Source organism: Peromyscus leucopus, chromosome 1 (assembly GCF_004664715.2).
Source record: "Peromyscus leucopus breed LL Stock chromosome 1, UCI_PerLeu_2.1, whole genome shotgun sequence".
Lineage (NCBI taxonomy): Eukaryota > Metazoa > Chordata > Mammalia > Rodentia > Cricetidae > Peromyscus > Peromyscus leucopus.
The window spans coordinates 43502674-43527988 of record NC_051063.1 but is presented as its reverse complement, the minus strand read 5'-3'; the positions used below and the strand labels follow the sequence as shown (position 1 = coordinate 43527988).

The 25315-nt window shown below is 42.8% G+C and overlaps 1 protein-coding gene across 4 annotated transcripts in view; it reads right to left on the bottom strand.

Annotated features, from left to right (window-relative positions):
• Pcgf5 (polycomb group ring finger 5) overlaps window positions 1–25315 on the bottom strand; it is a 118533-nt gene that overhangs the window by 34570 nt on the left and 58648 nt on the right. For 2 of the 4 annotated variants that reach the window (XM_028882870.2, XM_028882868.2), the window contains exon 2: window positions 12871–13157. In XM_028882870.2, coding sequence (XP_028738703.1) covers window positions 12871–12982 — 112 coding nt within the window. In that variant the 5' untranslated portion in view covers window positions 12983–13157. Of the gene's footprint in view, window positions 1–12870; window positions 13158–15128; window positions 15281–25315 lie in introns of those variants that run through there. The other 2 variants (XM_028882869.2, XM_037206490.1) reach the window with 2 other exon arrangements.

The window sequence follows — 25315 nt, the reverse complement described above, 5'->3', positions numbered from 1 at the left end:
AGTACATTCCAGTAGTGCCCAGTGAGCTAGAAGTTAGCTCACAGTCACTTCCCAATCATTTTAAAGAAACCTACTTTGATGCACTATTAAATACTGATTTCACAGCTAAATTATCCATCAACTATCTCACTTCCTTATTTTTATGGTTTGGGGGGGGGTATCTGCACAAAAGATACAAGGCATATTTGTTTGATATATAGCTTACCCACATTTCTTATCTATCACAGAGCCCAAGTTTCCCAGCTTTGATAGCACAAGGTAATTTAGATTTTTCTTCCTCAGCACTAATTCTAACATTATTGACCATAAAATAATAATCAGCTTTTCTCTCCTATCTTTAGCATTGCCATCTATTAGTAACAGTTCATTAAACTGCCAAGGGCTGACTTTTGTTAAAGATATCTAGTTGTATTGGTCTTACCTGTCAACTTAAAAACAATGTTTCCTCCTTTGAGTGTATCATTTTATGTGCAATTCTTTAAAAAGAACAAAAACCAACCCAAAGAAACAAAACAGTGTCTCACTATGAAATTCTGGCTGGCTGGCTGGGAGTTAGTTTCCAACTCAGAGCTTTGCCTGCCTGTCTCCTGAGTGCTGGGTTAAAGGCATAAACAACCTCGTCTGGCTCGTGCCATTCTTTTTATTTTTATTTTTGAATGCTGGAGGGCCCCTTCCACCACTGAACTAGAACCTTAATCCTATAGATCACTGTGGGTAACATTTTTCATACAGTTTTTATATTGAGGACTTTATCTGCTAATGGATTGTAAGTAGGCTATAATTATATGCAGGAGAGGTATGTTTCCTGCTTTTCATTAACACACATTTCTACATGTGTAACTAACATTTAAAATTCTCCAACAGCTTCAATTTGCTTCTATGAGCATCTCAGTTTTATTAATTTAAGAAACTAATATACATCTTTATTTCACCTATGCTGTTACATATAGCTTGCCTCAAAACACTATAGTGATAACAACTGCGTGGTATATATGAGAATAGCTTTGTTTGTCTTTTCTCCCTACTTCCTAGAATGCTGTATCCCTTTCCCACTGGGACACAGAAACAGGCAGCAAAGGTGTTGAACAGATTCAGGGAAGACTACGCTTTACGCATGATGTGGGAAACCTTATGCTGAGTAGGAAGGGGACCCTTCTAAGCTCAGGAAGGCAGGAGAGGGGCTGCAAGTGGGAAGAGCCAGGTTAGAGTTCCAGATGCTTGTGTCACTATTCTCCTTACCAATCAGAACCGTGTCCTCACACACACGGACCCATACTTTGACTCCTCTCTGCTATGGTTTGGATGAGGTCGGCTCCATGAGAGTCTGTGTTGGGAGGCTTGGCCCCTAGTGTGGTGATGCAGGAGGTGATACATCCTGTAAAGGTGGGATCCAGAGCAAGGTCTGGAGGTACTGCTTTTGAAAGGGAAGGTAGCTCTAGCAATGAGGAGTTTCTACACCAAAGTTGATAAAACCAGAGCCAGCCTGGCCCCTCCTTCCTCACTCTGCTTCCTGATTTGAGATCTAACTTTTTGCTCCTGTAAATGCTTAGGCCACAGTGTGATGGCATCTGCAGCAGTCACCAAAGGCCACACTAAATAGGCTCCTAGATTTTAAACTAGGATCTATAAAATTTTGAGTTAAACAAACCTCTTTTCTCTGAAAGTTGCCTAGCCTTAGGTGTTTCATTATAATAATAAAACACTGCCAACTAAAAATGCCCTCTCTTCTTTGGCTACACTAGCTCAATTAAACCAAAATATTGATTATATTCAAATCCTACATATTCTGATTCTACAAGATTATAGTTGGGCATTGTAGAAGAAAAAAAAAAAAACACGAAACCACCTCTCATCCTCAATTTATGACCATGAACCTCACGAAGTGGGGTTTTCAACTGCCGGGTAGTCACATTCAATGTTCCTTGCCAGTACATCTCCCCAGACGCCATCAAATCCTTCTCCCTTCTCACTCTCCACCAAATACCTCACTTCCCATTCTACTGAAATAATGAAAGCAATAATAGAATCAAAGAGAACTTGTATCAACACACATACTCTCCACTAGCACCTCAACTTTATGTCCTAACCTGCTTCCAGAACACCCATGGACCTACCACTGTAATGTCAGCCCTGTGCACTGGACGACTTATCTGTCACTTGTCATGTAGAACTTCCTATTAACAATTCTTACTAGTATCCAGGCAGGCCATTTCCTTAGTGTAAAATACATCTCTGTTGACTCTACCCCTTGCCAACTATCTCTCCATTGCTTTGTTCTCCTTTGCAATAAAACTACAAACTGATGCCTATAGACTCCCTCTCTCAAACTTACTTTTTCATCCCATCTATACCTTTATTAATGTTAAGCACAGGGCTTGGATTTATCTCAGCGGTAGATGTTGTACCTAGCATTTGTGAGGCTTCAGGTTCAATTTCCAGTACCACAAAAGAAACAAAGTTTAATATACCATTCACAGTACAATGGTCAAACTAGGAAACTAAGTTTGCTGTCTTCCCAAATGTACTCATTATTTTCTCTCTCTTAACAGGATCCTTACAGACAAATCTGTTCTTACTAACTTACTAACACATGTAACTCAGCTAATTTCCCCTGTTCTTAACATCCAGGGTCCTCCTACCTCTTGGCTCCTCTTTACTTTCTCCTGGGTTAAGCCTCCTTTGGTATTCTATTCTGTAATCCATATTCATTTCCTTCATGGTTTCATTGTTTATGTACGTTCTATATACTGATGGTCTTCATTAATAAGCATGGATCTACCTTCAAAGCATATTCAGAATCTGACATTTTACCAGCATCACCACATTAGTACAAACCATCACCATCCCTTTCCTGAAATGCTGCACTAAGATCCTGACATTTCTATTTTCAGTAGAGTAATTTAGGTGGTTCTATTAACTATAATCTAGTTTGTATTATTCCTTTACTCAACCATTCATGAAATGGGTCATTTCCCTCAGAAGAAACAAAACAAAAGCCACCCAAATCTTTGAATGTGCAGAACCTGTGGCCCACAGCCATCCCCACCTCATCTCTGAACTTTTATTCCCTTGCTGATGTGTAGCTGCACTGGCCTCCTCGTCACTTTTCAACGTGCCACACTCATACTCAAGTCTTTTATCTTGGTATTCCCTCTGCTTGGAACTTCCTTCTCTGATATCTGACAGGCTAGCTTCTCGATCACAAAGTCTGTTCAAACGTAACTGACTGAATGAAGCTTTTCCTGGATATAGACGTTCATAAATTGTAGCACCTTCTTGAGTGTCCAATTCCCTTTGTCCAGTTTGACCTTCCCTTTTCTACAGCATATAGTGACAACCTTTTAATATACACTACGATTTACTTACTACAAACTCTACTGCCTACTATGTCCCAAGTATCTAGACCAGAATCTGAATGAGAACAGGCTCAACAGACATGTACAGAAAAAGGAAGCCATAGGGTTAAGATCGTAAAGGTAGCCCAGATTCCAGGCCTAACTCCACCACTGTAGTCCAGTCAGAAAGAAGCCTCCATTGTCAACTGGAGGAATTCTGAGTCCAGCAAATCAAAATGCACTCATTCCGAACATAACTAATATCTAACAAGAATCATTTTCTTTATCAATCAGCAGTTGAGTATTCTGGGGAAGTTTTTTTTTTCTTACACACTTAATTTCTTTTATACAACAGTCTGTTGAAAATTAGTATGTATAAAACAAAGCAATTGTGAAGATTCTTCAAAGTATCCAAAAGAAACCATTTCTTCCTACAATGTTAGACTGCAGCTTTTCAGTTTACATTCAGCCTTTGTGCTGGGTTCTTACTTAATACTGTTTATTTACCATTATCTCTAGTACCGATGACCTTCTGTTACATACTTTGACCTCAGTCCAACACTGGTGTCAGTTCTAATTCACTCTGGCCCATATTTACTATCAGACATCAATATACAAGACAATTTCACTTTTTAAATTGTTATCCCTTCATTTATCCATCTGTGTCTCCAACAATGATGCTTTGCTCAATAAAGTTGAAGTTCCAGGCAGAGGGAATACCAAGATAAAAGACTTGAGTATGAGTGTGGCATGTTGAAAAGTGACGAGGAGGCCAGTTCAGCTACCCATCAGCAAGGGAATAAAAGTTCAGAGATGAGGTGGGGATGGCTGTGGGCCACAGGTTCTGCACATTCAAAGATTTAGGTGATTTATTCCTCACTATCTCATAGCTTCAAAATAAAAAAGATCTATAAGCATAACATAATTAATCTTTAACATTTTAATTAACAGCTAGTACCTAGACTGTTTTAAAATAACTTTCTAAAAGTCATCAAAATGAACACTGTAATCACTTTTATTAATGAATGCCAAAAATGCTACCTGAAGTTTAACACCAGTATGATGATGTCTGCAACCTATGACACTGTATGTGTACCTATGTATGTAGGTAATAGATTGGTAATATAATTTCAATTTGGAAATTTTGGTTTTCTCAATAAAAAGAGATTTTTCCCTCTCAAACTAAAACCCTTATTAAGAAAACAGAAATTTCATCAAAAATGTCATTTTTTTTCATTAGGATAGCTATTCAATTCAGAACTAATAGTAGATTCATATCCTTACTGAGTATCTAGTAACACCTCATGAAATCAAATTTTCCTCCCATATGTAATTAATGTTACTTAATGGGTATTAAAAATAAAGCGAAGTGGATGAAGAAAGAAGAAAGTTAGGGAAATGTCATAATGCATTTGCAGATGTGCCTGAGTCAGACAGCAGAACTGAGCACCCAGCTCTGGTTTTTGTTTTTGTTTTTGTTTTTACTGGCCATTTCTTATTTCTCAGTCCTCTTTCTGCAAGAAGAGTTTGAAATAAGGATCTGAAATACACTTCCCTCAAGCCTTTCTGAAGCCTATGTCTTCCTATTCTTTGGTCTCTGGTGAATAGCAACAACTAAGAAAGGCTTTTCTCTGCTTCATTTCCCCCACAGCATTGGTTATATACAGAACCTGAAATTTCATTCTTTTCCTGCCTGTTGTCTGTCTACCCTATCAGAGCATAGGTTCTAGGAGGTCATAGGCTGGGCCTGTCATGTTTGTTTCTGTTTCCTGTGCAAGACTAATGTCTGCCACATGAAAGTGCCAATAAACACTTGCTAAATGACCAAATAATACTGCCCAGCTATAAGGTGTGCTGATTAGATTAAATATGACAATGAAAAGAAAGCTTGAACTCCCCATGACAAACATTCAATAAACAATAGCTATGGCTTCAATCTTTTATTAGCATTGACTTTAATGACTGTGACTGTCTAATTTAAGAAATGCTAGAATGACAATGCTCTGGTGCAGAGTGGTGCCTGTCAGAGTCCAGTATAACAGTCACCTAGAGGGCTTGTTAATACAGACTTCTGGCTTATCCCCAGAGGTTCTGAGTCCACAGGTCTAGAGTGAAGCCCAAGAATTTGCACTGCTAATGAGTTCCCAGGTGACACTGTTGCTCATGGATGCTGATAGCCTGGAGACTGCACTTTACAAAGCAAGAGTATGGGGTGTAAGATTTTAGTATTAAATATCTTACTACCTTAACTGAGTAGTAGTCATACAGTTATGATATTCAGAAACAATAAATGGGCTGGAGAGATGGCTCATCACTTCTGAGTGTGTACTACTCTTATACAGTTACAGAGGACCTGAGTTTGGTTACTAACTCTCTGCTGGGCAGCTCACAATCATTTGCAACTCCAGCTCCATGGGATCTGACGCTTTCTTATGGCTTCTGTGGGTACCTACATTCATGTGCAAAAACCCAGACAGACACATACATAAAAATTTTTAAAAATCTTTAAAACAAAAACCAATGAATAATTAAAATTTGCCATCATGATTAAGCTACTCCTGCATTCTCTTACATTTACTTGTGTGTGTGTGTGTGTGTGTGTGTGTGTGTGTGTGTGTGTGTATCTGTGAATGTGTGTGTGATCCAATCAGTCTTGGTGATCTTTGTGAGTTCAAGGCCAACCTGGTCTGCAGTCTTGGTACCTTAACCTGCTGAGTCAACTCCTCCATTCTTAATGTTGTGATACAACATCACCAGGTTCTTCATAGTAACATCAACTGTATCTTTCAGTGAACCTGCCTTCTTTGTATAAGTTAAAAATTAATACAATACTGTTTTGTTCCAAGGGATTACTGCCATAATTTCTGAAAGGACAGAAAGAAATTAAGTACCACATAACTTTTTCTGTACTACAGAATTTCATGTCTATGAACACATTTTCTCCCTAACTATAACATTTCTACAGGAGCCTTGATCTAGAAAGGGTTAAGAACCAATGCACTGCATTTATCCCATCTGAGCTTTTGGAATGAAGGTCCTTTGTCCTTAAGTGGTAAGTCTTTTATTTTGTCAACAATGTATAAAATCACTAGTATATACACACCCTAGGCAACTCACACACACTTCTTGGGGGCCTGTTATAAGACAGAAGATAACCTCTGGAGTAGAACCATCAAATATTAGTTCCCACTCTAGAGTCCATCTCTTTCGCTAATACTCACAGATGTCTGCCTCAGTTGATTCTAGGGTAGGTTTTTAAAATTCATAACTACTGCGGGGGGTGGGGTGGGGGGTGGGGGGGGTGGGGGGCGGCAGGCGCACGCCTTTAGTCCCAGCACTCGGGAGGCAGAGCCAGGCAGATCTTTGTGAGTTTGAGGCCAGTCTGGTCTACAGAGCGAGATCCAGGAAAGGCGCAAAGCTACACAGAGAAACCCTGACTCAAAAAAAACAAAAAAACAAAAAAACTGTAAGTACTAACAATCATTGTGTTCATGTCCTTCAAGTTAGCTAGCACTGCATTTGAATAGCTGAAGGAAAAACACGGTAATCAATCATTAACTGCATTTCAGCTTGTATTACACACTCACCAGATATGAAGGAGACACTTAACCTACATTTGCGTAGAAGGTGAGAGGTATGTAAGAGATGGAACTTAGAGGAACTGAGTATTTAGTTAAAGGATGGATAACTGCTAGCAGGGAGCAGAGCAAAGGAAGTTCATGCAAGGAAGAGAGAACCTGAACCAAGTGTCTCCCCTGTGTGTGGTGTAGTGGAGAAGGAGAGGCAGGGGCAAACAATCACAGATGAAGAGCTTTAGTTCATCCTGGAGGCAGCAGCGTACCTTTGAGACATTTTCTGGCCAAGATGAAAAGTAACAGTGACAGACATTATGTCTTTAGAAACAGCCACCCTGATACTGGTTTAAAATGTGCCACAGTGGGTCTGGTGAGAAGGAAGGAGGACTTGAATGAGAACAGTAGCAGGGGTGAACTAAATGGACTGGGATTCTGTGGCAGTTTTGTTGTTAAGGGAAAAGAGAACCAACCAACAGCTGTCTAACTGGACCAAAGGCCCACTCAGTGAGGGGAGGGGAGAATCATGCCTGCTACTGAACACCCACCTACCCGGCTTCCTGGGGTCACTGGAAAAGAATCTACTACAGCTATTTGGCTAGACCAGAGCAATTCCTTACTACATTCTAAGTCTTATCCTTAGACCCACAGATAAGTGTAGCTATCAGCCCTCATCAAAGAAGCCCGTATTTATACCAAATGGAGATCATCACAGAAAGCCACAAAAGGACACAATGCAGAGAGCAGTGGATCATGGGGGATACACAGCTATCACAGCTCCTGTGTCTGTGGCTCGGGAACTTTGCATAAGAAAAGAGTGGAAAGATTGTAAGAGCCAGAATACTAGGAATTCTGCTGTGAAAACAGTCTCTCCTAGAAATGGCTGCATAAACAAGACTGGAAAATGACAGTATCAATGGGCATATCGAAGTGGAAGGAGGAAAAGTTCAATGTGTTCCCAATACCAGACAAAGAAGAACTATAGCAACTAATGACTGCTGGGAGAATTAGCCTCTCCTAGAGATGAGCCCTCTTATAGGTTGTCCAATGCAGAGTGGTCATCCCTGAAACCATATACACACGAACAACAAAAACAGACTCAGCAGGCTGTATTTGTTTATTTATTTGTGTATATAAGTATGTGTGCATATATACGTAGCAATAATAAAGAAGAGAGGTGCTATCAACTTGACAGTGGAAGGGACATAGAAGGAGATGAAGGAGGGTACCTGGCAGGGGCTGGAGGGAGGAAAGAGAAAGAGGAAATGATGTAACTCTATTTCAATTAAAAACATATTTTAGTCAGAATGAAGGCCAGTGTGGTGGCACACGCCTTTAATCCCAGCACTCAGGAGGCAGAGGCAGGCGAGATCTCTGTGAGTTTGAGGCCAGCCTGGTCTACAGAGTGAGTTCCAGGACAGCCAGGGCTACACAAAGAAACCCTGTCTTAAAAAGCCAAAAAACAAAACAAAACAAAACCCACCACCAGATCAACAAAGAGAACGAGAGAATGAGGAAGGAGGAAGGTAAAGCCGTCTACAGTAACTGAGAAAAGGTGGAGGTATTTGCCCACGTCAAGCCCTGCAATGAAGACTTCTCTGCTGCTCTGCTGCAGCAGGCCCAAGGGCATGGGGCCCCGCCTGGGAAGGCCCAAGGCCTCAGGGGTCTCAGAAAGTCTCCAGTTCCACTCTGCTCTAGTATCCTGACGCACACTCTGAGTCTATCATGTCCACCATCTCCACCGTGCTTCTTTTACACATTGTTTTCTTACTCCCTGACTCTTCCCCAACTTGAGTGGCTAAGCCAGGGGGGCAGATTCCATGTCTGGTTTTCATCATTAGCCTAACTTCACTTATGCATTTCTCACTTGACTGACTAATGGAACAGAAGTCTTCTAAGTTCCCACAGCAAGAATAAACGCTTACTCATTCTTTACTAACTTATCATTCCATTGTAGTTTTATATAGACATTTTTTTTTTTTTTTTTTTGGTTTTTCGAGACAGAGTTTCTCTGTGTAGCTTTGCGCCTTTCCTGGAGCTCACTTGGTAGCCCAGGCTGGCCTCGAACTCACAGAGATCCGCCTGCCTCTGCCTCCTGAGTGCTGGGATTAAAGGCGTGCGCCACCAACGCCCGGCTTATATAGACATTTTTAATAAGACACTCTTCATATAAAGTTAAGTCAACATCTAAAACTACAACAAGGTACCACAGTGTCACTTAATTTTCTTCAATTCCTGCCTTTCCCACTTGGCTGCTGTACTCAATTTTATAGCCATGCCAAATCATTATACAACTGTATTGTCCTACATTATTACAGTGAAAAACCCTAGCAGAAGACCATCCATCAAAAGACCCCCTCAAAGCCTAGCAATGCTGCTTTACAGTACTATTTATGCTATCAACACAAATAAGAGAATGCTTTGCAAATGGGATTATTTCCCCTAAAGGTTCAATATAAAAATACACAGAACACAGAAATCCAAACACCCAAGAGTTAATAAGTCCCATGCTATGTGCTATAGAGTCCTCAGATCTCAGGCACCAGACTCAATACCTGACTCCACCATTTTCTGTCCAGGGTTCTCTGTGGATGATAAAGTCCACATTTGGGATTACCATTGTATTCCCATTAAAATTCAACTTCAAGCACCTCAACTCTCAGTAAAGGGGCCAGGCCATTGCCAAAGGACTGTTTATACCAGAATGATTTGTACCGTTTGTTATTTACCTCTCTTTAAGCTTTCAACTACTATTTCAACAAACTATTGCCAAGGCTATTGGCTGTTCTCCACAAACTGACAGTAAGGGCCCATTGCTGAAGACAATACTTATATATCTCACGAGCCTAGTTCGGGAAAACCAAATACTCTTGTTCTGCTAAAGAACATAAAAATAATAAAATGACTCCAAATGACATTCTGTTATACCTATAGATTAGTGTCTCAATCAGCCACCATCAGAAAAGCTTCCTGCAGTGGATGGGAACTAACAGAGACCCACAACTGGACAACATGCACAGGGTTAAGGGACTATGGAGACTCACTCCTCCTAAAGGGGATGTCTTCATCAATCCCTCCCTGCAGGGCTCAGGGACCTATGCAAAGAGATTGTAAAAGCCAGAGATGATGGAGGACTCTATGGAAACTGTCCCCAGATACACAGGACCGATACACATATGAACTCACAGACCGTGGAAGCATGCACAGGGACTGTACAAGCCAGATGGGGTCCTCACTGAGAGGGGGAATGGACACAGCTCCCACCCCTAACCAAGAAGCTATCTGCAATAGGTACCCACTGGCAAAAGAAGAAAGAGTCTTATCCAATGGAGTCTCACTGGGTGTATTATCCACACTTGAGAGTAGGCCCCATGCCCAGGAGTAACAGCAGATGGCCAACACAAAACAAACTCAATGGTATTTTTGTCGACTTTTTTGTTTCATATTGCTTTGTTTAGGCACTTTTTGTCTTACTGGTCTTTTACTTATATATTTTGGTTTCCAATTTTGTGTTTTTGTGGGTTATCTTGTGTGTGTGTGTGTGTGTGTGTGTGTGTGTGTGTGTGTGTGTGTCTGTGTGTGTCTGTGTGTGCGCGTGCACGCATAGGTTGAGTTTCTTGTCTATTTTTTAAAAAGAGAAAGAAAGGGTATGGCGTTGGGTGGGTAGGTAGGTGAGAGGAGAAGTTTGGAAAGGGGAAAGTGTAACCAGACTACAGTGGATGAAAAAAATTTTTAATAAAAAAAGGCAAAAAAAGAGAAAATCTCAGCTAATCTTTCTAGAGAAAATAATACTTTTCTCTAAAGTATTTTAACAGTGTATTCTTCAATGTTAAAATAAATGGCAAAGTAGTATTTCAAATAGCTCAATAAAATTTTATAGTTGATCAGGGAGATTGTATAAACAATTTTTGCTTATAACTAGTTATGTATACTTCTACAATCTTTTGGTTTTCTTCAAAAAAGAGATTACTTCAAAAACAAAAACAATAAACAAATGTTAGGAAAACAATGCATTGGTAAAACCAAAGACTGTGAACCATATATAGGTCTATGCAGGTACAACAGGAAACAAAATGTGCTTGACTGTCCACTCCAGTGTGCACACCTTAATGACTCTCCTCCCCAGACATCTACAGTTCAATCACTCTTCACTACCTCTATCCCAAATCTTATCTTTTTTTGAAGCCTAGGTCTTGTAGGTGGAGTGTATGTGCGTGCGTGCTTGTGTATATAGCCTTAATTGATCCGGTGTTCCTTGAACCTGCCAAGAATATTCTCTGGATTTACTTGCTATTCCCTATCTAAAAGGTTCTTCCCATATTCCTACAGAGCTCATTCCCCTAAAGTTTCTGTTAAAAAAATGGCATAGAGAGGCTGACATGACATCATATAAATAACCCCATCCTTATCTATAATCTGTTCCTTTTCAAGCCATTCATCACCAACTAATATTGAACATGTTACAAGTTTCCCTTCCTAGAATGTAAACTCCATCAGAGATTTTATTATTATTTTGAGCACTCTTGAATCATCTGTACTAGCACTGTACCTGACACATAGTAGATAATAAATGTTTTCAATGACAATTTATTAACTGTTCAAGTTAAATACAAGGCAAGGGCAAATTAACCATAGAAGACATTTCATAGTTAACTGCTAATTGAACAGCATAAGCCAATTAATATCCAGAGGAGTATCCATCAATACACTAGACAGCTCTTCACAGTGTATGCGACCAGACCTGACCACAAGACCCAGCAGGTAGCAGTATGTTCAAACAGCTTTCAATAAAATCCTGTTTTAAAAATTGTAATTAAGGGCTGGAGAGATGGCTCAGAGGTTAAGAGCACTGGCTCTCCCAGAGGTCCCGAGTTCAATTCCCAGCAACCACATGGTGGCTCACAACCACCTGTAATGAGATCTGGCGCCCTCTTCTGTGTACATAATAAATAAATAAATCTTTAAAAAAAAATTGTAATTAAATTATATATAACATAAAATTTGTCATTTTAATTTCCAGGTGATTTTTATTTGGCTCGTTTGTTTGAAACTATGAGTGTGAATTCTATCTGTTCAGCAGGGGGAGATGAGCTCAAAGGAAGGTTTGGAAAAAGGCTTTTGCTGTTATATGAGAAACTGAACAGGCTTTGGAGTTGAATTCAGGTCCACCACTCATTCATTAGCTGTGAGACTGAGTTAGTGAAACTTACTTTTCACATATATAAAATGAGGATCATCAGAATACTGTCATCCCTACACTCACTCCAAACTGCTTCAAGATAATGGAAAAGCTAAAATGGTTTCAGTCCATGTACATACAGCATCTAGTTTACATCTGATAGACATTAAACTGAGCCACTGAAGTAAGAAAATAAAATTATACTAGCAGAAAACACAGAACGTATACTCATACAAGTGGATATAAAAATGTCTCCTTCCCTTTGATAAGGCAGGAAACAACGAAATCTTAGAAATTCTTCAGCTATGGCAATAGTACAACAGTCTCAAACCTGCTTCAGAATTCCCTAGCCAACTCCCTAGAGGACAGGTGCTGGACACAGGCCCCTCAAGAAGTGGGTCTGGACAGTCTGCACTCCTGCTAGATTCTCAGGAAATGCTGACAATGATGTGATTGGTGAAGGAATCAATCGTATCCATGCTCTAACTCCTTCATGGTCATTAAAAAAAATCTGAAATAGTTTACTTTCTGCAAATTCATAACCAATTAAAACCTTTTTAGAACATTTTACAATCCGATTTTAAAAGTCAACATGTATTAAGATCCAACTGATAGAAAATTTTCATGCTTATAACATCCCTGTGACAAAAAAATCTGAATATTTACTTGGAAATAATAACTGAGACTGCTTTTTAAAACTTAAAATCCAGACAAAAAGCAAGCACAGCAGTTTACAAGGAGCACAGAGCGAATTCTGATGAGCAGATGACATAAAAATACGTACATGTGTGGAGGCATTCTGTCACTGTTGTTGGCTTGATCAGATAGCCTTTGCAGATATAGCAGGTGATGTACGGATTGAAATCTTTCACCAAGTGTTTCCTTTGGGTAGCCATTTGTGGTTAGCTGGCTTTAGCAGTTCAGGCACAGAGCGGCACTAAGTAGATGGAAAGCTGGTCCCAGTAGCTGGTGCACTGTTCTCGGTAGGTGTCCTGAGGCATGAGCTTCAACATCCAGCCTGAGCAAAGATCACTGGTCATCACTCCTTTCCGCAGTCCTGCTTTTTCATATCTGTGTCCAAAACCATACAGAGAAGGCATAAAATTCCTTGGATTATATTTAACATCATTATCAGTAAGTTTGTAGGGTCTAAATTTGGCGAGCAGAACATAACCTTTATTGTACAATTTACCTGTAAATCTATTATAATTTAACCGAGAGTAACAAATTCACCCGGTTCTGAAGCTTCAATTATCACCTCCACTCATGGCACCAAAAGCTACTGAATCAGTTAATACATTCCTCTCTCTACCCGACTATCTACCAGGAGTTTCGGCCAATGCAAGGTACAAAGACTCAAAACCGAAGTCGTTAACCTGCCTATCAAAGTGCTGTTTCAATGTGGCACTCTCCATCTAGTTAATAGTCAAATCAAGTTGATGTCCACTTCCTCTCCTCAAATAGATGCCCTCCAGTCAGGCCATCTTATATTCTGCTACAGGTTTATTCTATCCATTTACATTTAGTGCTTCTCAACAAATGTCAGTGCGTCCTCTTTACTAACAGAAAAGTGTATGTTTTTCAGCCCGTTCCATGAGATGCAAAGTACACTTCTGGGTGATTTAACCTTTCCTTCAACACTTCAGGAAGACTGGCAGGATCACTCCTCTCCAGCACGGACTCTGCTAGCTCCTATCTCCCACCCAACATACCTTTCCTCTTGACAACTGCGTTCTGCTTGCCCCTCAGACTCCCTCTCCAACGCGGTCCTCAGTGTAATCTCTACTAGTGACCACTTCTCCCTGGCTACATTCTTACTTCATTTTGATTTACAATTATTCATTCATTCATTCTTGTTTTCCTAGGTTGAGTTTCACACAGTCCAGGCTGGCCTAGAACTTCCGTTCCTCCGGTCTCATCCTTTAGAGTGCTGGGGTTCTAGGTGTTTGCCAGCTTACACTGTGACAAGGATCAAACCCAGGCACTGTGCATGCTAGGCAAGCCCTCGACCCACATTTACTTTCTCTCAATAGAAACCAGTCACACTTAACAGATATATAACCTTTCTTTAAGTCTCAGCTGGCTGTTTATTTTGTTGCTTTTAACTGTAAAATAACAGTAGGAGCTCCAGGTACCTAGAAAGGTGTTTTATAGAGATAGTACACAGAGAAAAACTGAAGAAACGCCATTATTTTTTTCCTTGAAACTTTATGAATAGCTAGTTTGTTAGGCTATTTTAAAAGTTTTGCAAGTTCCTTACAAGAAAGATGCCCTTAGTAAACAACAACCAATGAAGACGCTGATTTCACTCGGTTCATTCTACACTAAGCTTGTATTTTAGACGGGAACTTTTCGCCTATCTTGGCCGTTAGCTCATATCATAGGCCAGCGTAAAATAACTGGAAAGATCTAGAAGGCACCATTCCACCAGCACACACCCACTGTGAATGTTCAAGGCATGGGCTCTGAGCGGCCACTATCCCGTTCGGGGAAACGGTGTTAAGGATGTGACAGAAGGTGTAATTTAATTAATTGCAATCTCAGGATTCTGGCCTTAGCCTTCCGTGACCTTCAGCAAAGCATTTATGTCCTAGCCTGGGTCTCCGCTCTTCTCTCTGCTTTTCCTTACTCCCAGGACTTAACTCCGTGCGCTCGCGGCAGACCTGTGGGAAACGCAGTCCCGATCCCAAGCCCAGAGCCCTGTCACCCAGACGCCGAAAGGAAGCGAGGGTTGGTGGTGCCGCGCAGGCGACCGGCGGCAACTTTTCCGCCTCGGAAGGCGCGGGTCCCGGAGGTGCAAGCCCTCCCGCCGCTTTAGCAGGTGCTCGGCCCGGGAGCCGGGGCCACTCGCGCGGCGACCGCGGGATAGGACAAGTTGCCGCGGGCCGGCCGGGACGCCCCCCGAGCGCAGACCCGGAGCCCCGCACGCCCGCCCCGCCCCCGAGCGCTCGGGCTCCAGCGCCCGGCGCGGCAGGTGTCTGGGACGCCGCGGCCGCCGGCGCAAAGTTGGCGCGCGGCCGGGCCGCCCCGCGCGGTACCTACCCGGCGGCCGCCGCCGCTCCTCAGCTCGCCGGCGCGCCCGCCTCCGAGCCGGGAAAGCGAAAGAGAAACAGCGCCCGCCGCGGCCTGTCTGGTCCCCGCGCCCTGTCCGCCCTCCCCCAGCAGGCGGGAGCGCGCGGCTCCACGGGGCCACTCGGCTCTGGCGCGATAGGCGCGGCGGGCCTCGGGGCCAAGCCGGTGCCGCCTCCGAGGGCGGCTCCACCCACCTCCAACCGCCAGAGCCGCCCGCCCGCCGGCCACGCCCTCTCGCCGGCCACGCCCTTCCTCGTGGGCCCCGCCCCTCCTCGCCGGCCACGCCCTCAGCCCTCGCCGGCTGGCTCGTGCTCCTCCTAGGCGCCCGGGCCACCCTGCGTTCCCCGCCCCCCACCCTTGTCGCTCCCGTGCGACACGTAGCTGTGGCCAAATTTTTATCTCTGTCCTTCTTATCCTCCTCACCCATCTCCCGGCTGTTTTCCTTATAACAATGACCAGTGTGGGTTTTTTTTTTTTTTTTTTTTTTTTTTCCGGGCGGGTTCAAAAGCACCGGTCAGTGTTGAGACTTGAGTCACCCCACTGAATTTTCTCCTTGGGGCCATCGAGATGGCTCAGCGGGAAAAAGCCCTTGCGGCCACGCCTGAGCACTTGAGTTCAATCCCCAGTACTCAGTGGAGGGAGATGAGAACGGACAGGACGACTCCTCCAAGTTGTCCTCTGACCTCCACAAGGGCAATGTGGCACAAGCGCACCCTCACACATCCATACAAGTTAATATAATTTAAAATTAAAAAAAAAAAAAACCAACTGTCTGCTGGTAGACATTGTTCCCCACGCTGGACCCACGAGGTTGTAGTGGAAACGAAGACGCATCTTGATATGAACCTTATTTAAAAATCACTATTGAACTTGCTTCAATAAGGTGGGTCCAGAAGTCATGGTCACTGACAAATTCAGGTAAACTGGAAATTTGTGTAGGGAGTGAGGATGGTAGTGGTAAAAATTTATTACTGTTTGCAAGGTTCAAAACAAACAACCTCCCCCCCCGCCCCGCCCCCAGTGCTCTTCCTAGTGGACTTTGAGATTTCCAAGACAACATTCGTTAAAAGAAAGGAAAGATTCCTTGAAAGGCATCCTGTCCTCTTCATTCCATCCTTTTCTACTGCTCTTCCCAAACTCAAAACTCCTACTAATACAACTGTGCTAAGCATAAGCTAGGTCCTGTCCTTCGCTTCTTAGAAGACTACACTCCAGGATCCTAGAATCCTAGGCGAATCAAGGTAGCCTTCACTTACTGACTAAACACAAAAGAAGCATTTTCCAAAGGCAAACTGCAAAGGCAAACTTCGATCTCCCACACCAGAAGGAAAAAAAAAAAAAAAGTTGCAATTCCACCATCTCTTGCAAAAGCAGAGCAAAGGTGGCTGAAGAATTCAGAGAAAATGCGGAGCATTTGCTTTCTCCCTACAGACAGGCAGCACCTCCGGCTAATGACAGGGTGTGGAGATGGCTGCAGGAACAAACCACAGGTGTCCAGAGATGCAGCTCAAATTTAAAATGCACCAAGGAGAACAAGAAGCTTTAAAAACTATCCACTTTATAACTAAACTTAGGTAAATTAGATGGAAGTAAAACAAACACATCTGAATATTGCCACAGGAAGAATACATGTTCTAATAGAGCTTTAAGTGATTTCTTTTCTTTTCTTTTTTTTCTTTTCTGAGACAGGGTTTCTCTGGTGTTTTGGTGCCTGTCCTGGATCTCGCTTTGTGGACTAGGCTGGCCTCGAACTCACAGAGATCCACCTGGCTCTGCCTCCCAAGTGCTGGGATTAAAGGCGTGCGCCCGGCAAGTGATTTCTTTATAATCTTCTTAAAAACCCCTTTGCAAAACTATGATTCCAGGATGGGATGACTTCCACAAGACACAGAAATCACAGGAAGCAAAAGAACCCAAGTCAGGTCAAGTGACTATAGGCTTCACGTCTTCCAAACTGAACATATCCAAATGGGGAAAGCCAACCTATTTCTAGTCTATTTAAAATATGCAGTAGGAGATTCTACTAAAATATTAAATGAAAGATCCTGCTGTATACACTGCAGCATATACAAAATGACCTAAAACTGTTGTAGTTTGTGTCTGAAATTATTTTAAATGTCTTTTTCAGGAGTAATGAACAGTTTGTAAAACTCCAAGAGGAATGCAATTGGTGATCAATAAATAAGCTACCCAGTACTTTCAGAAATGATCTTGATCATGGATTCAAGGAGGACACGCACTAGCAAAGGATAGAGGGGGGGCTCATACTTATGATGCGAGTAGCCCCTGAGCATGGATGTAGGGGTGGAGATGCTGGGGTGTGATGGGGGCACTGAGAGATGGGATGGGGGTCCCATCCTTTGTGAGGAAACCTGTGTTTGTGTCCTTACACACAGATATAGTCAAACAGTGTCTCAGTCGTCGTTCTATTGCTATGAAGAGAAACCATGACCACAGCAACTCGTACAAAGGGGAAAGCATTTAACTAGGGACATGCTTAAAGCCCCAGAGACTTAATCCACTATCAATCATCATGGTAGGGGAGCATGGTGGCAGGCAGGTGATGGTGCTGCACAAGTAGCTAAGAGCTACATCTTGACCCTGTAGCAGGAATCTTAAAAGTTCTTATTGATAAAATCAAACCCGGAGCCAGGTATTAGGGTGAACTGGAAGATCAGAGAACAAGCCACAGCTAACCTCACCTGGTCAACTTCTCAGCTGGTCTTGTTTCCTCAGACTGGAAGCTTCTGTGTCCTCATCCCAATGGCTCTCAGCTGAACTGCTGCTCCAAAGCCTGAAGCTTAACCAGCCAAATGCTTCTAGTTTCTGGTCCTCACGCCTTATATACCTTTCTGCTGTCTACCACCACTCCCTGGGATTAAAGGCTGGCTTTCTGGGATTAAAGGTGTGAGTCACCATGCCTGGCTGTTTCCAATGTGGCCTTGAACTCACAGAGATCCCAGATGAATTTCTGCCTCTGGAATGCTAGGATTAAAGGCGTGTGCTATCACTGTCTAACTAGTGGCTTTTCTGTTCTCTGACCCCAGATAAGTTTATTAAGGTACACAATATTTTGGGGAACACAATACCACCACATGACCCCTGTAGGCCAAGAGAGAGACTGGGCCTGGCAAGTGTTTTTGAAACCTTAAAGCCCATCCGCAGTGGGCTGGGGTTTGCACTGAGTCCAAAACAAAAATGTCGGTTCAGTTTTATCTACCCCTTTTAGATCCAGATGGATTTCTGCCTCTGAAATGCTAGGATTAAAGGTGTGAGTGCCACCATTTTCTAGCCTTTGTATCTAGTGGCTGTTCTGTCTCTGACCCCACTTAAGTTTATTAGGGTGCACAATATTTTGGGGAACACAATACCACCACAGAGACACACAGGAAGAAATATAGAGGGACTTAAGAGATTCAAGGACCTTTTTGGTTTGGGAAAGAGAGAAGCTCTGTTGCTAAGACTCCAGCCAAAATGGAAGGTCAGCTGGTTGCTTCTCAGCCTCTCTGAGCTAACAGGTTTGCCCCAATATCTGACTCCTGAGCCTTTACTGGCTAGCAGAACAACTTAGATAAAAACAACAATGGCCTTTTCATTATTTTAAATTATTTTATGTACATCAATATAGTCTTTTAAATAGAGTATCTTTAACATATAAGCTATCTTTTGTAACCTAAATGTTTTCTACAGGAATTATGGAAAATATAAAAATTTAATGTAAGTATTCTATTGGCCCCAAGTGCCTTTATGTTATGACCATAAATATTATAGCTCAAAACCAATGATGGCCTAAAATTTGTGATGGAGAGCTGAGGGGGGTACTGAGAAGTGAATGAAGGCACAGTCCATCATCCTTGACCAGGTCCCCTTTCCTTACTGCACCCGTTTCCACAGCCCAGTAACTGCCAAGGACTCTGCCCCTGTCTCTCAAATCTCTACTCCTGCTTGCTCAGGTCACTTCCATCTCTGGCTTTCACACTCACTGGACTATGACTCAGGCTCCTTACAGAGCTGTTACCCTGTGGTCCTCAGCAGAGCAACAGGACTCTTAATTACAGCGTGCCACATCCTGCCCCCACCTTTAAAAAGTCCTGTGTTATCAGAAATCTAAAACACTTGATAAGGCCACCCCAGACCCCTGTCACCTCCACAGCCCCTCCTGACTTCCATGATCCAAGCCTTAATGGACTTCTTTGACCTCTGGCTAGCTAAATGGTCTTCTTACAACTTGGTACCCTAACTTAATCCCCTTACTCTTTCCTGCCTCTGTTGAATCTGAATAATCCTTATGTGTTTCCTTGGTATCCTCTTATTCCAAAGGCTATCTCCTGGGGATATCCAAAGCTCTGAGGAGCCTTCTTTACAGACACAGACACACATACATACATATGCCAACACGTTTTTTTGCATGTGTCTGTATGGATGTGTTTTCACCTGCGATGGTACGTGTATACAAGTATGTTCAGGCACATGGAGGCCCAAACTTGATATCAGGCATGTTCCTTGATCATTTCCCACCATATTCATTGAGCCATATTTCTGATGGAACCTAGAGTGCTGATACAATCAATGGATCATCTGTCCCTGTTTCCTGGGCATTGGAATTACAGGTGAGCTGACAGAACTACCCAGAATTTATGTGGGTACAGGATCTGAAGTCTGATCCTCATGTGTGCCTTGATCCTCATATGTACCTGGCAAGGGCTTTACCTGCCAAGCCATCTCCTCAGGCCTAAGCACCACACTCTTATTCTTTCAAATCACCTATCTCTCAGACTTGGATTGCCCAATTTATTGAGTAGTCTGAACATGAAGATAAGCCCTGTGTATTTGCCCTGGACTATGCATCCCCAGTGCGGGTGACGGCAAACAGCAAACACTCAAAGGAATGCTTATTAAAAACAACAACAAACAACAACAAAGACCTGAATAGTTACATTTGAGGACAGAGCCTCTATTTTCATTTTTTTCTTTGATTTCTTCTAGGGTGAATCTTAACAGAGTATGATAAAGGTATAATATAATCCCTGCCTTCCGGGACTGTTAATTAAAATCACACCAGGGAGTGGAGACTTAGCCACAAGAAAGAGTTACACAGAACCACATCACATTTGTTAACAGTGTTCAAGAGAACGCCGGGCGAAAAGTAGCAGCACTAGGCCTGGGTCAAGAGATCGGTCCCCAGTGCCCACCCTGCCTGTTAGAAAAGCCGCAAGGCCCAATCCCAAAGGCGAAGGATCTGAGGAACAAATGGAAAAGCCAGAAAGGACGAGAAACCCAGCGCACTAGAAACAAGCAGAGAAAGGAACGAGACGAGCACGATTCTGAAACAGTAAGCAGTTTTCTTTTTTGTTGCATGTGCACATGCACACATGTGGGTGTGCTTATGTGTTAGCATCATGTGTCTCAATCCCTCCTGACCTTACCTTTTTGAGACAGCGACTCTCACTGAACCTGAGTCACACCACTTGGCTACACTAGCTGGCCAGTGAGCTCTGGGGACCCCCGGTTTCTGTCCTCACTGCCCTAACAAAACGCAGCTTTTACATGGGTGCTGGTGATCCATCTGAGGTCCTCACGCTTGCACGGCAGATACTTTAACTACTGAGCTGTCTTCCTGGCCTAGCATTTCCAAGCACTTTAAATGTACTATGCTAAGTTGAAAAGTCAATGTTTTTTTTTTCTTCTTTGCTGGGGGGTGACATGGGGGGGGTAGCCGCAAACCTATTTTTCTTTACTACTGTGTTAATGGTTGGATGGAACAAGTTCCACTAATCCTCAAAGACGAAAGAACAAAACTGAGGGGCTGGAGAGATGGCTCAGTGGTTCAGAGCACTGGCTGCTCTTCCAGAGGACCTGGGTTCAATTCCCGGTTTGCATTCCAACTAGCAGTTCACAACTGTCTGTAACTTTAGTCTTAGGGGATCCTATACCCTCTTCTAGCATGCATGGACACTGCACACATGTGGTGCACAGCTATACATGCAGGCAAAAAAAAAAAAACTCTCACAAACACACAAAGAATAGAACGGAAATCATTTCAAACTGTAAGGAAAAGGGAATTTCTCCAATCATCAGGGCTGTGACATTTCAAATCATCTTTATGAAACTGCAGAAGGTTACAGACCTGGGGTAATAAATGTACAGGAGATTTAAAGGCAGAGACCAAGAATAACCTCCCGAATCTCCAGGTGGAGTATTCTAAGTGAGGAGACCCTGGGAAACTCCAGTGATGTCAACAATCAAATACCAGAAGGATAAGTTCTAGGGAAAGTTTTGATTTTTATCCATAGCTGGGGATTAGAATTAAAGAGCAGGCCGGGTGGTGGTGGCACATGCCTTTAATCCCAGCACTTGGGATGCAGAGCCAGGCGGATCTCTGTGAGTTCGAGACCAGCCTGGGCTACCAAGTTGAGTTCCAGGAAAGGCGCAAAGCCACACAGAGAAACCCTGTCTCGAAGAACCAAAAAAAAAAAAGAAAGAAAGAAAGAAAGAAAGAAAGAAAAAGAAAAAAAAAAGAATTAAAGAGCAGATTGGTGGCAAGAGATCAGTTTTGTTTTCATTTTTATTTTAAAAGTTTCTACATGCTGGGCGTTGGTGATGCACGCCTTTAATCCCAGCACTTGGAAGGCAGAGCCAGGCGGATCTCTGTGAGTTCGAGACCAGCCTGGGCTACCAAGTTGAGTTCCAGGAAAGGCACAAAGCTACACAGAGAAACCCCGTCTCGAAAAACAAAAAAAAAAAAAAAAAAAACAAACAAACAAAAAGTTTCTTCGTGTGCAGCGCGCACACTGGCCTGTGTGAGCACCTGTGCTGTGGTGAGTCTACGGTAAGTGACCTCCACAGTGTGGAAGTCAAAGGACAAAGTTTAGAAGTTGATTCTCTCCTTTCCCCACAGGATCAAACTCAGGCCATCAGGCTTGCATGGCAAGCACTTTTTTCTGATGAGCCAGCTTGCTTGAGAATCCGCATTTTGGTACGGTAAGTCAGTTCCCTCAGCTTGGTTTTCTTCCTATGAAAATTATTTCTTCCTTTGGTGAAGGGACGTATTTGGGATCAAATCCAGGACCTTATGTTAGGCAACTGTTCTGACCAATGAGCCACATCCCCAGAACACTGAGGCTGTATCATCACCTTAGCCATTATGTTCAGGGAAGATCTTCTTTATATGTTTTATTTAACAAATATGATTGAGATGATAGATGAAGAAAGAATGCAATGTTCAGAAGGTATTCCTTCCTTATCTCTGTATCACACTCGTTTTAAAATTAAGATGGGGAATTGTAAACATTTCACTAGAAAACTAGTGTCCATAAGGTTTTCTTTCTTTCTTTTTTTTTTTTTTTTCTCTCGTTTTTCGAGACAGGGTTTCTCTGTGTAGCTTTTCGCCTTTCCTGGAACTCACTTTGGAGACCAGGCTGGCCTCGAACTCACAGAGATCCACCTGGCTCTGCCTCCCCAGTGCTGGGATTAAAGGCGTGCACCACCACCGCCAGGCTAAAATTTATTTATTTTTTTAATTTTTCCTTTTTTTTTTTTTGGTTTTGTTTTTCGAGACAGGGTTTCTCTGTATAGTTTTGGTGCCTGTCCTGGGTCTCGCTTTGGAGACCAGGCTGGCCTCGAACTCACAGAGATCCGCCTGGCTCTGCCTCCCGAGTGCTGGGATTAAAGGCGTGCGCCACCACCGCCGGCTCACCATAAGGTTTTAATAACTAGGGGCGGTGGTGGCCAATGCCTTTAATCCCAGCACTGGGAAGGCAGAGGCAGGTGGATCTTTGTGAGTTCAAGGCCAGCCTGGGTTACAGAGTGAGTTCCAGGAGAGGCGCAATGTTACACAAAGAAACCCTGTCTTGAAAAACCAAAAAAAAAAAAAAGGTTTTAATAACTAGGTCAACATTAAGAATTTATTTACTTCCCTCTAAAGAGGGAGTAACAGAATTCCACCCCCCCAAAAGAGATACAGATACTGCATACCATACGGGGGTCAGAGTTAATGAGCCCTCACTTAAGCTCTATCTGTTTTCCCAGACCTGCCAGGATTAGTAGACTCCTAAGTCCAAAGGACAAAAGCCCGAGGAGGAGACGAGGCCTCAGTAAGGAGTCCAGAGCTAGCAGTGGACTGGCAGGGAATGCCGGGTTGATGAGCAGGAGAGCAGCCAGCAGGAGGAAGAGATGTACAGCAGGAACCAACCGAGAAGGCCAAGCACCAGGAGGGGAAGTCCTCCCTCCCTCTCAGTCACAATTCCATCTTGGACCTTGAAACTCAGACAGTGCAGAGGAGGAAGGAAAAAAAAATCACACTTAGAAAAACAAGAGGTAAAATTAGTCCATCTGTTGTTTTCAGGTATTCAAGTAGTTAATAAGTGACTACTTATTTGTTCTGTTTCTCTTGCTAGGTCTGTGGAAAGCCAGAGATGGGGGGTCTAGTTTAAAGCAGGGAGACATGAGCAACAATATCAGATGGAGGCTCCTAACTCTTGAATTTCAGAATCATGAGCCTTTGAAGCCATGGGAACTCCCCTTCACTGTCCAAGAGGAGACAGAGAGGATCTGTCTTTAATGGTTACCGCTGCTGGGAAGAACCATCTTAGCCAACGAGAGAAAGTCTTTCCTGGTATAAAATCTGCAATGTCTTCTGACGAAAAGCCAGGGAGAAAGCACCAGTTTCAACACATCTTCAGTAAGGTAACTTATGGAAATGTAAATTGACTCCATGGGCATACAGTGAAGGGAGCATAAATAAGGTCCACAAGGGCAGGACATGTGCCACTACTGCTGATCCCTAAAACAACAGATTCTTATTGAATGTTTGCTGAATGGATCCACGAACAAACAAACAAACAAGAAGAGAAACAGCATCCACCTTTGCAGGCAGGACTGCTTATGTTCAAATTATGATACAGTCATTCCTGAGTTCATATTCCAGACTGGACAGCCATCCATCCTCAGTTTTCTCATCATTTGGCCCTAATAGAGAGAAGTACACATCACATAAGGAGTCATATGACTTATGTGGATCTTGCCATGGATACACTGACTAGACACATTCTGAATTAACTTATAATTCCGATATCTGTACTGTTTCCTGCTATGGAGATACACCAATAATGGAACATTTGGACATAATTTAAGTCCCTGGCTCCAAATAAATCCATAGGACAAATTTCTTCATACACTTTGCTTGCTTCAGTACACAACAGGAGGAAAAGCTAGTTAACCAAATTCACCTGCTTTCCCATACTCCAGGAATGTAAAGCTAAGATTGCTATTTATGAGGCAAACGAGTAAAATAAGTCTTGTTTAAACTGGTTACCACAAGGTGAAATTGAGAAATGGACGGGGACACACACACACACACACACACACACACACACACACACACACGTCTACTTTCACACATATTCAAAACTCTATTTCCCTGCCTGGAAATGTCTTGGGGAGGCAGAACTGACTGAAACATGATCTATTTAGAAAACCTAACTGTATCAGTTATATCCTCTGGAAAATGTTTATGCAAACAGAAAAAGAATGGTCAACAGGAGCACAGAAAGGGGGAAACATGAAGGGCGAGATTTTGGCTGTGTGCCATCGTACTACTCAGGGCTGGGAGATGCTAGGCTAGCACAGACACTGAGCGGGTCACCGGGGCAGTATGTTTTAATACTTCCCAGGAGCAGCCCACCACACCTAAAGCTGGGAGCCTTCCTCTCCAGCTGATTCCAGCACGCAGAGAGGTCCTCCTTTATCTTCTCTTCTACAGATAGTAAGTAAACTTCTTGAACTACAGAGTACTCTTCTATGTTTGATGTTACGTCCATTTGAACATTTAAAATTAGAGAATTCTCAGTAGAGGAAACTCAGGTGGCTAAGAAACAAAGAAATGTTCAACATCCTTAGCCATTAGGAAACACAAATTATTCATCTTACACAGTCAGAATGGCTAAGATCAATAATACAAGTAACAGCTCATGTTGGCAAGGAGGTAGAGCAAGTGGAACACTCCTCCATTGGTGGTGGGAGTGCAAACTTGTACAGCCACTATGAAAATCAGTATGGTAGTTCCTTAGAAAGATGAGAATCTACCTCAAGATCCAGCTATACCATTCGGGCATATACCCAAAGGATTCTTCATTCTACCACAGAGACACTTGCTCAGC